We start from the raw sequence: 12,934 nt of genomic DNA, 5'->3' as shown, positions 1-12,934 counted from the left end.
AGCTGTTGCCCAAAGAACTGAACAAAGCGCTGAAACTTTAACTTGAATTTGGAAAAAAAAAAAAGTCAACTGACAAAAAAAAGCACAGATATCAGGGAAGTCAACAATGAGGCAAAAAACTTTGTGAGGTCAGGAAGAAGAATTTTCTAAAAGGTAAATTTCCTGGGAGCCCGAAGGAAACTGGAAATCGGAGTCTGATAAAGGCACGGAGGCTGAGCTCTGGAAGCTCCCATCCCCGCACAGCCACCAGAGTGAAAATCACAACAGCAGGGAGAAATCCATTGCCCAAGATGGTGGAGCAGAAAAGGCAACAGTTTCTTCAGAGCTCGGAAGCTGGAGCCAAGTGAGGGCTAACTTCAAGAAAGAGCCTGCCTCATATCGTTTCTTCTAACTTCTGGACTCTGCCTTAGAATGAGTCTCTGTCATGGGGAGAGGGAAGATCTGGGTAAGACAGAAGAAGGTAGTAATGTTTTTACATCCCCTTCATTTTAAATATTTTTCTTGTCCTTTTTTTTTTTTTTTTTTTTTTTTTTTTTTTGTGGTACGCGGGTCTCTCACTGCTGTGGCCTCTCCCGTTGCGGGGCACAGGCTCCGGACGCACAGGCTCAGCGGCCATGGCTCACGGGCCCAGCCGCTGTGCGGCATGTGGGATCTTCCCGGACCGGGGCACGAACCCGTGTCCCCTGCATCGGCAGGCGGACTCTCAACCACTGCGCCACCAGGGAAGCCCCCTGTCCTTTATTTTTTTTTTAACAATATATAAAGCCTCACAAAAGAAGAGGCAACTAGTGTTTTACAAGTAAAGCCTCTTAGGAAAATAAGAAATATACTGGTTTAGGCTATTTATTATTTATAGACTATCAGTTTCAATAAAAAAGCTTGAAGCATCCATACAATAGAAACTATGAAAACAATTAGAACATTAAACCAGGAGTCAAAGAACAAGATGGCAGGATATAATGGGGACAGGGAGAGGGAGTAATTGTACCGGAAAATATAGAAATAGTCTTCTCCTTTGCTCTATCAGCTGTGATATACAGAACTAAAATTTAAGTTCAACTGCAGTGCATTCAGTTCTTTTATTTTTTTTAGTCCTTTTCCAGCTGCAATAAGAAATGCTGAAGGAATTTCAAGTACAGTCCCAGAAATAGTAATTAAATGTTCACAACATACCGCCTATGCATTGGGTTTGCCCAAAAGTTCATTTGGGTTTTTCCATAAGAGGGTATGGAAACCCGAATGAACTTTTTGGCCAGCCCAATACTAGACACCCCCCCCTCACCCCCCCTTGAAGAGTCTTGGAGTCTTATGAGAAAGAGAAACAAAAACAAATAATCTCAATGCAATATGATCAATTTGGGTTGCATTTCTTTTCATATATACTATAGGAGAGGTTTTGTGGGGCTAGGGAAGGAAAGCCTTCACTTGTTGGGAAAGAGAAAAAGCATTACTAACATTTCATATGAGTGATATATTGGCAGGGACTTAAAAGAAGACCAATTTTCCAAATGGAAAAGAGGGAGAAGGACAGTCCCCAAAGAAACCATGCATGCAAAAGGACAGAGGAGGAAAGACCACAGTGTGTCCAGGAAGATTTCACCATTGAGGGGCTGGGGATAAAGTGGAAAAGTAGCTTGGAACTGTGAAAAACTATAAAGAAGACACTGAAAAGCTTTTCAACAGGTAAGTGAAAGTATCCTATTTCAGTTTTAGAAGCCAGTTGCATGTTGCAACTTGGAGAGTGGATAAGAGTAAGAGTGAAATTAAAGTAAGGACGGAGGCTGTTTTAGGGTTCTTCAGAGAAACAGAACCAATAGGATGTGTATATATATATATATATATATATATATTTGTATAACAATGGGTTTCTTTTAAGGAACTGGCTCACACAATCACAGAGGATGGCAAGTCTAAAATCTGCCGGCTGGGCTGGCAGGCTGGAGACCCAAGAGAGCCGATGCCACAGTTCTAGCTGAAGGCTCTGTGCTGTAGTGACAGAAAGAGCCAATCAGTGTTGTAGTTGAAGTCCAAAAGCAGTGTGCTGAGAATTCTCTCTTGCTTGGGGGAAGTCAGTCAATTTTTTTTTTTTAATTTATTTATTTTGGCTGTGTTGGGTCTTCGTTGCTGTGCGCAGGCTTTCTCTAGTTGCGGCGAGCGGGGGCTACTCTTCGTTGCAGTGCGCAGGCTTCTCATTGCAGTGGCCTCTCCCGTTGCCATAAGGAACTCAACTGCCATAAATCCCTTCCCAGGAGTTTCATAACCAGGGAAGATTGATTCTTATCACAGGAGAAGAGACTAGAAATGGACACCTTAACCAGACAGACTTTGTCACAAACTATCATACCTCCCATCTATTCTTCTAAGGGCCTATTCATCATTCCTAAAAATCATTTACCTAAGAGGTGTACATCCCCCCCTCACCTTTAACCTATTGAGATGGCATTTAAGTCTGAATTCTAAGCCACCTGGGGAAGTTACTCATTTTTCCCTGGGTCTCTCTCATGGACACATAAGGTATACACGTTAATAAACTGCTGTTTGCTTTTCTCTTGTCAATCTGTCCCTTATTACAGGAATCTCAGCCAAGAACTCAGAAGGGTAGAGGGAAAATTACGTTTCCTTCCTTCCAAAGACAAAATGGGAGAAGCTCAAAGGGGTACACAAGCTAAATTGTCCTCCTCCATTATTAGGAAGTTAATCATTCATGCCTAAAACTGAAAAAATAGGAAATAAGAGTATAAACATGGTAATAGCTAAAAGAGTGAAAACTGGTTGCCCCTTTAGAGGAAGGATAGAGAGGTAAGAGAGGAGACTTTTCAGTTTTATTGTAAGCCTCATACAACTGTTTGACCTTTTAAATTACTCCTGCATAGTTTGAGAAAAAAAATAAAATCAAGTTAAGAAAATAAACTTAGTACAATGTAGGAGTCAAAATTTAGTAAATGTTTCTAAATTTCTTCTGACAGACAATTTCTGCCCTACTCTGTTTTCTGACACTCAAAGAGGAGCAAAAGCCTTCTTGGGGCTTTCCTCTTGTCCCCACAACCCCTCTCTGTCCCCAGCAGAATGCCTCAGACCCTGAGACTCTGGGCTTCAAGTTCAAAGGGACAGACGGGAGAGTCACTGGGGATGCCTCATCCTAATTCTCCCGTGAGATTTGGGCAGAGTTGTTTTCTCTATGATCGTGTCTGCAGAAAAAACTCTCTCGGTCATCCAGAAGTTTCTACTATGTGTAAGGTTGCCATGTCTTTGCCTGTGTTTTGATAACATACCCCTGAGCTTTTTGGCATCATGCTTTCACTTATTCAGTCATTCATTCATTCAAAAACAAATGTTTAATGAGGCCCTACTATGTGCTAGATACTTACTATTAAGTTTCTTAAAATTATTTTTCCTCAATGTATGGTTTTCATACTTAGGGATTAAGATATTTCAAGGTTCTTTATAATTCCTGCCTTTTTGTGTGTTAATTAGAAAAGGCAACCTTCTGTGATATAATGATTAATTAAAATAAGAATAAACTAGATTATCATAAAAAAAGAAAAGCTCCAAGATTTACTTTCTAAATTTAGATCAGGTCAGTTCAAATTTTCTCTTAACCAACATGTCAGTGGTCTCTCTTCTCACAAAAAAATTAAAATGTTAACATTTATCTAAAAGTGTTATCCACCTCCTGCTGCTGGTTTATGAGCAAACAGACTTCTGCATTTCCTCTCAAGAGAGAAAAGTACATTTACAGAGTAGAATAGTACTTTGAAGTACTAATCCATGTATCTTCACTCCTTCCCACATCACCCCCACCTCTTAGTTTCCAGTTATGGACTAAATGTTTGTGTCTCCCAAAAATTCATATGTTGAAGCCCTAATGTGGTGGCCTTTGAAGGTGGGGCCTCTGGGGGTAATTCGATCATGAAGATGGAGCCTCCATGAGGGAACTAGTGTCCTTAGAAAAAGAGAAAGAGAGCTGCCCTTTTTCTCTCCTCTCCATCATGGAAGGATACAAGAAGACGTGTATCTAAAAGCCAGGAAGAGGGGTCTCACCAGACACTGAATCTGCTAGTGCCTTGATATTGGACTTCCCAGCCTCCGAAACTGAGAGAAATAAATGTTTGTGGTTTAAGTCACCCAGTCTATATTTTTGTGATAGCAGCCTGAACTAAGGTTACCCAAAGCAGGAATTGAAATCCCAGAAGTAGCCACCTGCCATGAAAATCAAGAGCCCACACTCCAGAGACAGCCCATAGGAATATACACCTTCTGTTATCCACATCTCCATCAATACTAGCTTTTCTAACTAGCATAATGAATGTTAGAAACAAGGTCTCATTGTGGAAATGAGTGGAATTTCAGATATGTTGTTCAATGAACAGAATACGAAAGTCCACCCAGGGCTTCCCTGGTGGTGCAGTGGTTAAGGATCCGCCTGCCAATGCAGGGAGACACGGTTTTGAGCCCTGGTCTGGGAAGATCCCACATGCCGTAGAGTAGCTAAGCCTGTGCACCACAACTACTGAGCCTGCACTCTACAGCCCGCGAGCCACAACTGCTGAAGCCCGTGTGCCTGGAGCCCATGCTCCGCAACAAGAGAAGCCACCGCAATGAGAAGCCCGCGCAGCGCAACGAAGAGTAGCCCCCGCTCACCGCAACTAGAGAAAGCCCGCGCGCAGCAACAAAGACACCACGCAGCCAAAAAATTTTTTTAAAGTCCACCCAGGCCTGTAACCTGTACCCTCAAGGATAATGCCCAAGGCTTGACCCACAACAGAACCTGTGTCCAATCATTGAGTCAGAGGACTTCTGGTTGCCTCATGCGACTCCAAGGGTACAGAATTCTGCCTCTGGATGTGGTTGCATCTGCTTCAAGTAAACATTTCATGAAAGAGGTAGTTGGAGCACTTCAAAAGAACAGAGAGCTGGGACTTCATCGATCTTACGGAACAGTTTGTATAAATGTTTTTGAGCCTGCTTGCCAATGAATTTTTTTAATAAGGTCTGTATTTGTGGCATAATTTATGGAGAGTAAGTCAGTTTTGTGGTGGTTACTATTATTTACTAAAATAACCTAAAGTTGTATGAGACTAAACTGGCTTAGGTTTACAGAATTAGTTGAGAGAGTGAAGAGCCCTGAATGAAATTTGTAGTCATGACCAGGGAACAGTGCAGCATAAGAAAGCTTGGATCATATAGCTGAGAATTACTAGGAGCATGAACATCTCAACAGAAGCTACTGTAGTGTAGTGACTACATCTGGAAACCATACACGATGACCTCAGCAAATGACAGCATGGACAACTACTAACCAAGGCCCAGATACTTCCTCCTTCCCTGGAGCCAAGAGGCTACTTAAATGCAATCAGAGAATTGTCTGCATTAAAATTTGAAGTGACTGAGTTTGCCAGGAATTGACTAAAACTATGGTTACTGCCATCAGGAAGAATCGAGTCTCTAAATAGATATTAAACTGGAATTTAGAAAAAAAAAAATCTAAGACTTCCTTTCTTGCACATCTGAGTTTTGGATTTTGAGAAATTCATACCTACTATATGCCACACGAGGAAAAACAATTCTGGGTCTCTCTCAATTTTTCTCTCCAAGATCTTTTAAGACTTGATACCTCTGTTACATTTTCTCCTCTATTTAGGTCTTCAGGAGTGACCCATGATCCCCCTAGACTCTTCTTTGTAACCCAAAGTCTGGTTGAAAGCCCAGAAAAGGGATATTCACGTCTTGCTGAAAATCAGGAAGAAAAAAAAGGCAGCATCTTAAGTATGTAGGTATGTGTCTTAGCTTGCGCTTCTATAACAAATACCATAGATTGGATGGTCTAAACATTTATTTCTTACAATTCTGAAGGCTGAGAAGTCCAAGGCCAAGGTGTCAGCAGATTTGGTGTCTGGCAAGAGCCTTCTTCTTGGCTTATAGGCAGCCAGCTTCTCACTGTATCCTCACATGGCAGAGAGAGAGAGATCATCTTTCTCCCATCTCTTCTTATAAGGGCACTAATCCAATGCACTGGGGCTCAACACTCACAACCTAATTACCTCCCAAAAGTCCCACCTCCAAATATCATCACATTGGGAATTAGGACTCCAACATATAAATTGGGAATCCATAGCAGTATATATTGTGGCAGGGAGGAAAGTGATGATGAGGGAAAAGTTATGTTGAATTCACCTCCCAGGAATTTTACTTCCTGAGGGAAGAAGGTAGAATCATCTTGCATTCAGCAAAAACTTAACTATCAGCCAGTATTAGGAAAGCACTAGTTTCACCAGGATGAGTAAAATATTTTCTGACATCAAATAAGGAGACAGACCATATAATGTGCTAAGTGCTGTGATGGGGTTAGGTACAGAACCAGCGTTGGGGGATGGAGAGAGCCCAGCTCTGACTGGAGGCATCTGAAAAGCCTTTCAGAAGTGATGAGATTGAAACTGGGTCCTAAGTTTCACCAGCAGAGAATGGCCTTGCCAGTGAGCAGTAACAGAAAATGTCAAGGCAAAAATTAAAGAAAAAGCATGGCGTGTTAGAAATGGTGACAAGTCCAGGGGTCAGAAAGTATGTGGGTGGACTAGCAAGACTATGCTAGAGGGTGAAAGTGTGGTCAGATTGTGAAGACTCGTGAATGCTTTTCTGAAGAGATTGGCCTTGATGAGGTCAGCCAGGTCATCCAATGAGCCTGCAGGTCCCAAAGAGGTGCCCTAATGGGAGCACAAAAAAACCAGAGCTCTGGGCCCCTCCACTCCACCCCAGACCAATTTGTATCTTTTATATCTCTCTTATATTTCTAATTTGAAAGTAGAACTCCGCTGTTATTTTTAAGTTTTAAAATTGCTCATATAAGCAAATGAAAGTCATGAAAGATCTTTAATTAGGGAAGTTAAATGACCGTGTTTACATTTCAGACAGCTAATTCTGGTTGCAGGGCAGGAGGAAAGATTAGAGAAAGGAGACATAAGAGGCAGAAAAGTCATTAGTTAGACTGTTAAAATAGCCCATACAAGGAATGACAAAAGGTCCAAACTAAGGTAGTGATAGTACGAGTGTGAACAGATGCAGGAAGAGGGAACACATTCTAGAGACATTTTAGAAATTGAATGAACAGCCTTTTACAAGTCCTATTACACATGTAGCAGATTTCAACAGCATTTGGGCCTAGCAGGCAGGTAATCCACTTTACCTTTACGGTTGGTGGATTCATGTAATATCAGTTGCTTCACTTCAACTTCAGTGTATTACCACAGGGAGGTGAGATAAGGACCTCTGGCAACATTCCAAAGTCTAGGTTGTTGAAGGTATTACAGTTTGTAGACTGATGTGACTTTGGAAAACAACATTAAATTTAGTGGCTTGTGGACGAACATAGGAAAAGTCACCAATGCAGAGTGTCCATTTGACTTATCAATTCCAGAAGACTGATGTGGTATTTTGTTGGCTCTTTTCTTCTCTCTCGTTCACTTTCTACAAGTAATATTTTTTCCAACTCTAAAAAAAGGAATCTGAAAAAAAATAAATTTAGTAGTAAATAAAGTAAGCCATAGATATGGTTCATTTTGTTGTTGTTGTGTTATACTATTTGTCATGATATCACATGATAGAATGGTTTACTAAGATGGATCCTTACAGTATGCTGGCCTTATAGGCAGGCAGAACAGACTTGACTCTATTATGATTTGAGATATGGTGATGAGTTGCTCAACCCTTATTCACACATTCAATCATTCAGTAACTACTTACTAAGTATCTACTTCGAAAAAGTCTTATGACAGGTAAGCACAGTGGAATACAACACAAATGTAGTCTTAGGCTAGTAGAGTTTTCAGCCAGCCAGAGAGACAAACATTAAACAACCAGTTGCACACTTAATTATTTGACCATTATTGTGATAACTGCTTTGAAGATGAAAGAAAAGCTACAAGAGAGTCTAGAACAGGGGACCTCACCTAGTCTGCACTTCCACGAAGGAGTGACCCTTGATGGGTGAGCTGAAGAACAGGCTGCTGCTACTGCAAGAAAATGGAGAAGAGATATTCAGGCAGAGTAGGTGGTGCAAAGCAGGCATATATGCACTGAGCAGCTGGAAAAGGCCATGGTGGCTGGAGGGCGGAAATCAACAGGAAGACTGGCCGGATGCACAGATTTGTACGCCTCGTTGGGGTTTGGTTTTACCCAGAAGGCCAAAGGAACACCTTCAATGGAATTTAAACAGAGGGTGTGGTCATCAGACTTTTTTTTTTTTTTATAGCAGCGTTATTTTTTTTCACATCTTTATTGGAGTATAATTGCTTTACAATGGTGTGTTAGTTTCTGCTTTATAACAAAGTGAATCAGTTATACATATACATATATTGCCATATGTCTTCCCTCTTGCGTCTCCCTCCCTCCCACCCTACCTATCACACCCCTCCAGGAGGTCACAAAGCACCAAGCTGATCTCCCCGGGCTATGCGGCTGCTTCCCACCAGCTATCTACCTTACGTTTGGTAGTGTATATATGTCCATGCCTCTCTCTTGCTTTGTCACAGCATACCCTTCCCCCTCCCCATATCCTCAAGTCCATTCTCTAGTAGGTCTGTGTCTTTATTCCTGTCTTACCCCTAGGTACTTCATGACATTTTTTTCCCTAAATTCCATATATATGTGTTAGCATACGGTATTTGTCTCTCTCTTTCTGACTAACTTCACTCTGTATGACAGACTCTAGGTCTATCTACCTCATTACAAGTAGCTGAATTTCGTTTCTTTTTATGGCTGAGTAATATTCCATTGTATATATGTGCCACATCTTCTTTATCCATTCATCCGATGATGGACACTTAGGTTGTTTCCATCTCTGCGCTATTGTAAATAGAGCTGCAATGAACATTTTGGTACATGACTCTTCTTGAATTATGGTTTTCTCAGGGTATATGCCCAATAGTGGGATTGCTGGGTCATATGGTAGTTCTATTTGTAGTTTTTTAAGGAACCTCCATACTGTTCTCCACAGTGGCTGTATCAATTTACATTCCCACCAACAGTGCAAGAGGGTTCCCTTTTCTCCACACCCTCCCCAGCATTCTTTCTAGATTTTTTGATGATGGCCATTCTGACTGGTGTGAGATGATATCTCATTGTAGTTTTGATTTGCATTTCTCTAATGATTAATGAAGTTGAGCATTCTTTCATGTGTTTGTTGGCAGTCTGTATATCTTCTTTGGAGAAATGTCTGTTTAGGTGTTTACTTTTGTTTTTATTACCATTTCTCTAGGAGGTGGGTCAAAAAGGAACTTGCTGTGATTTATGTCATAGAGTGTTCTGCCTATGTTTTCCTCTAAGAGTTTGATACTGTCTGTCCTTACATTTAGGTCTTTAATCCATTTTGAGCTTATTTTTGTGTATGGTGTTAGGGAGTGATCTAATCTCATTCTTTTACATGTACCTGTCCAGTTTTCCCAGCACCATTTATTGAAGAGGCTGTCCTTTGTCCACTGTACATTCCTGCCTCCTTTATCAAAGATAAGGTGACCATATGTGCGTGGGTTTATCTCTGGGCTTTCTATCCTGTTCCATTGATCTATCTTTCTGTTTTTGTGCCAGTACCATACTGTCTTGATTATTGTAACTTTGTAGTATAGTCTGAAGTCAGGGAGCCTGATTCCTCCAGCTCCATTTTTCGTTCTCAAGATTGCTTTGGCTATTCGGGGTCTTTTGTGTTTCCATACAAATTGTGAAATTTTTTGTTCTAGTTTTGTGAAAAATACCAGTGGTAGTTTGATAGGGATTGCATTGAATCTGTAGATTGCTTTGGGTAGTAGAGTCATTTTCACAATGTTGATTCTTCCAATCCAAGAACATGGTATATCTCTCCATCTATTTGTATCATCTTTAATTTCTTTCATCAGTGTCTTATAATTTTCTGCATACAGGTCTTTTGTCTCCTTAGGTAGGTTTATTCCTAGATATTTTATTCTTTTTGTTGCAATGGTAAATGGGAGTGTTTTCTTGATTTCACATTCAGATTTTTCATCATTAGTGTATAAGAATGCCAGAGATTTCTGTGCATTAGTTTTGTATCCTGCTACTTACCAAATTCATTGATTAGCTCTAGTAGTTTTCTGGTAGCATCTTTAGGATTCTCTATGTATAGTATCATGTCATCTGCAAACAGTGACAGCTTTACTTCTTCTTTTCCGATTTGGATTCCTTTTATTTCCTTTTCTTCTCTGATTCCTATGGCTAAAACGTCCAAAACTATGTTGAATAAGAGCAGTGAGAGTGGGCAACCTTGTCTCGTTCCGGATCTTAGTGGAAATGCTTTCAGTTTTTCACCATTGAGGACGATGTTGGCTGTGGGTTTGTCATATATGGCCTTTATTATGTTGAGGAAAGTTCCCTCTATGCCTAATTTCTGCAGGGTTTTTATCATAAATGGGTGTTGAATCTTGTCGAAAGCTTTCTCTGCATCTATTGAGATGATCATATGGTTTTTCTCCTTCAATTTGTTAATATGGTTTATCACATTGTTTTGCATATATTGAAGAATCCTTGCATTCCTGGAATAAACCCCACTTGATCATGGTGTATGATCCTTTTAATGTGCTGTTGGATTCTGTTTGCTAGTATTTTGTTGAGGATTTTTGCATCTATGTTCATCAGTGATATTGGCCTGTAGTTTTCTTTCTTTGTGACATCCTTGTCTGGTTTTGGTATCAAGGTGATGGTGGCCTCGTAGAATGAGTTTGGGAGTGTTCCTCCCTCTGCTATATTTTGGAAGATTTTCAGAAGGATTGGTGTTAGCTCTTCTCTAAATGTTTGATAGAATTTGCCTGTGAAGCCATCTGGTCCTGGGCTTTTGTTTGTTGGAAGATTTTAAATCACAGTTTCAATTTCAGTGCTTGTGATTGGTCTGTTCATATTTTCTATTTCTTCCTGATTCAGTCTTGGCAGGTTGTGCATTTCTAAGAATTTGTCCATTTCTTCCAGGTTGTCCATTTTATTGGCATAGAGTTGCTTGTAGTAATCTCTCATGATCTTTTGTATTTTTGCAGTGTCAGTTGTTACTTCTCCTTTTTCATTTCTAATTCTATTGATTTGAGTCTTCTCCCTTTTTTTCTTGATGAGTTTGGCTAATGGTTTATCAATTTTGTTTACATTCTCAAAGAACCAGCTTTTAGTTTTACTGATCTTTGCTATCATTTCCTTCATTTCTTTTTCATTTATTTCTGATCTGATTTTTATGATTTCTTTCCTTTTGCTAAATTTGGGTTTTTTTTTTTTTTTCTTCTTTCTCTAATGCTTTAGGTGCAAGGTTAGGTTGTTTATTCGAGATGTTTCCTGTTTCTTAAAGTAGGATTGTATTGCTATAAACTTCGCTCTTAGAACTGCTATTGCTGCATCCCATAGATTTGGGGTTGTCGTGTCTCCATTGTCATTTTTTTCTAGGTATTTTTTGATTTCCTCTTTGATTTCTTCAGTGATCACTTCGTTATTAAGTAGTGTATTGTTTAGCCTCCATGTGTTTGTATTTTTTACAGATCTTTACCTGTAATTGATATCTAGTCTCATAGCGCTGTGGTCGGAAAAGACACTTGAAATAATTTCAATTTTCTTAAATTTACCAAGGCTTGACTTGTGACCCAAGATATGATCTATCCTGGAGAATGTTCCATGAGCACTTGAGAAAAATGTGTATTCTGTTGTTTTTGGATGGAATGTCCTATAAATATTAATTAAGTTCATCTTGTTTAATATAAATATCAATTAAGTCCATCTTTTTTAATGTATCATTTAAAGCTTGTGTTTTCTTACTTATTTTCATTTTGGATGATATGTCCATTGGTGAAAGTGGGGTGTTAAAGTCCCCTACTATGAATGTGTTACTGTCAATTTCTCCTTTTATGGCTGTTATTATTTGCCTTATGTATTGAGGTGCTCCTATGTTGCGTGCATAAATATTTACAATTGTTATATCTTCTTCTTGGATCGATCCCTTGATCATTATGTAGTGTCCTTCTTTGTCTCTTCTAATAGTCTTTATTTTTAAGTCTATTTTGTCTGATATGAGAATTGCTACTCCAGCTTTGTTTTGGTTTCCATTTGCATGAAATATCTTTTTCCATCCCCTTACTTTCTGTCTGTATGTGTCTCTGGGTCTGAAATGGGTCTCTTGTAGACAGCGTATATAAGGGTCTTGTTTTTGTATCCATTCAGCCAATCTGTGTCTTTTGGTGAGAGCATTTAGTCCATTTACATTTAGGATAATTATCGATATGTATGTTCCTATTCCCATTTTCTTAATTGTTTTGGGTTCGTTATTGTAGGTCTTTTCCTTCTCTTGTGTTTCTTGCCTAGAGAAGTTTCTTTAGCAGTTGTTGTAAAGCTGGTTTGGTGGTGCTGAACTCTCTCAGCTTTTGCTTGTCTGTAAAGGTTTTAATTTCTCCATCAAATCTGTATGAGATCCTTGCTGGGTAGAGTAATCTTGGTTGCAGGTTTTTCTCCTTCATCACTTTAAATATGTCCTGCCAGTCCCTTCTGGCTTGCAGAGTTTCTGCTGAAAGATCAGCTGTTAACCTTATGGGGATTCCCTTGTGTGTTATTTGTTGTTTTTCCGTTGCTGCTTTTAATATGTTTTCTTTGTATTTAATTTTTGACAATTTGATTAATATGCGGCTTGGCTCTTTTCTCCTTGGATTTATCCTGTATGGGACTCTCTGTGCTTCCTGGACTTGATTAACTATTTCCTTTCCCATATTAGGGAAGTTTTCAACTATAATCTCTTCAAATATTTTCTGAGTCCCTTTCTTTTTCTCTTCTTCTTCTGGAACCCCTATAATTCGAATGTTGGTGCGTTTGATGTTGTCCCAGAGGTCTCTAAGACTGTCCTCAGTTCTTTTCATTCTTTTTTTTTTTACTGTGCTCTGCAGTAGTTATTTCCACTATTTTATCTTCCAGG

At 39.6% G+C, this 12,934-nt stretch overlaps 1 protein-coding gene across 1 annotated transcript in view; it reads left to right on the top strand.

Annotated features, from left to right (window-relative positions):
* The first annotated feature begins 290 nt into the window (after positions 1–290).
* The window catches only part of LOC132530014 (MORF4 family-associated protein 1-like), a 49,187-nt gene continuing 36,543 nt past the window's right edge, over positions 291–12,934 (top strand). Inside the window, exons 1-2 of the mRNA XM_060167077.1 lie at positions 291–343; positions 5,642–5,766. Coding sequence (XP_060023060.1) covers positions 291–343; positions 5,642–5,766 — 178 coding nt within the window. The remainder of the gene's footprint in view (positions 344–5,641; positions 5,767–12,934) is intronic.

This window comes from Lagenorhynchus albirostris, chromosome 11 (assembly GCF_949774975.1).
Source record: "Lagenorhynchus albirostris chromosome 11, mLagAlb1.1, whole genome shotgun sequence".
Taxonomy (NCBI): domain Eukaryota; kingdom Metazoa; phylum Chordata; class Mammalia; order Artiodactyla; family Delphinidae; genus Lagenorhynchus; species Lagenorhynchus albirostris.
Note: the sequence above shows the minus strand (reverse complement) of the source record. Positions and strands in the feature narration are given on the sequence as shown.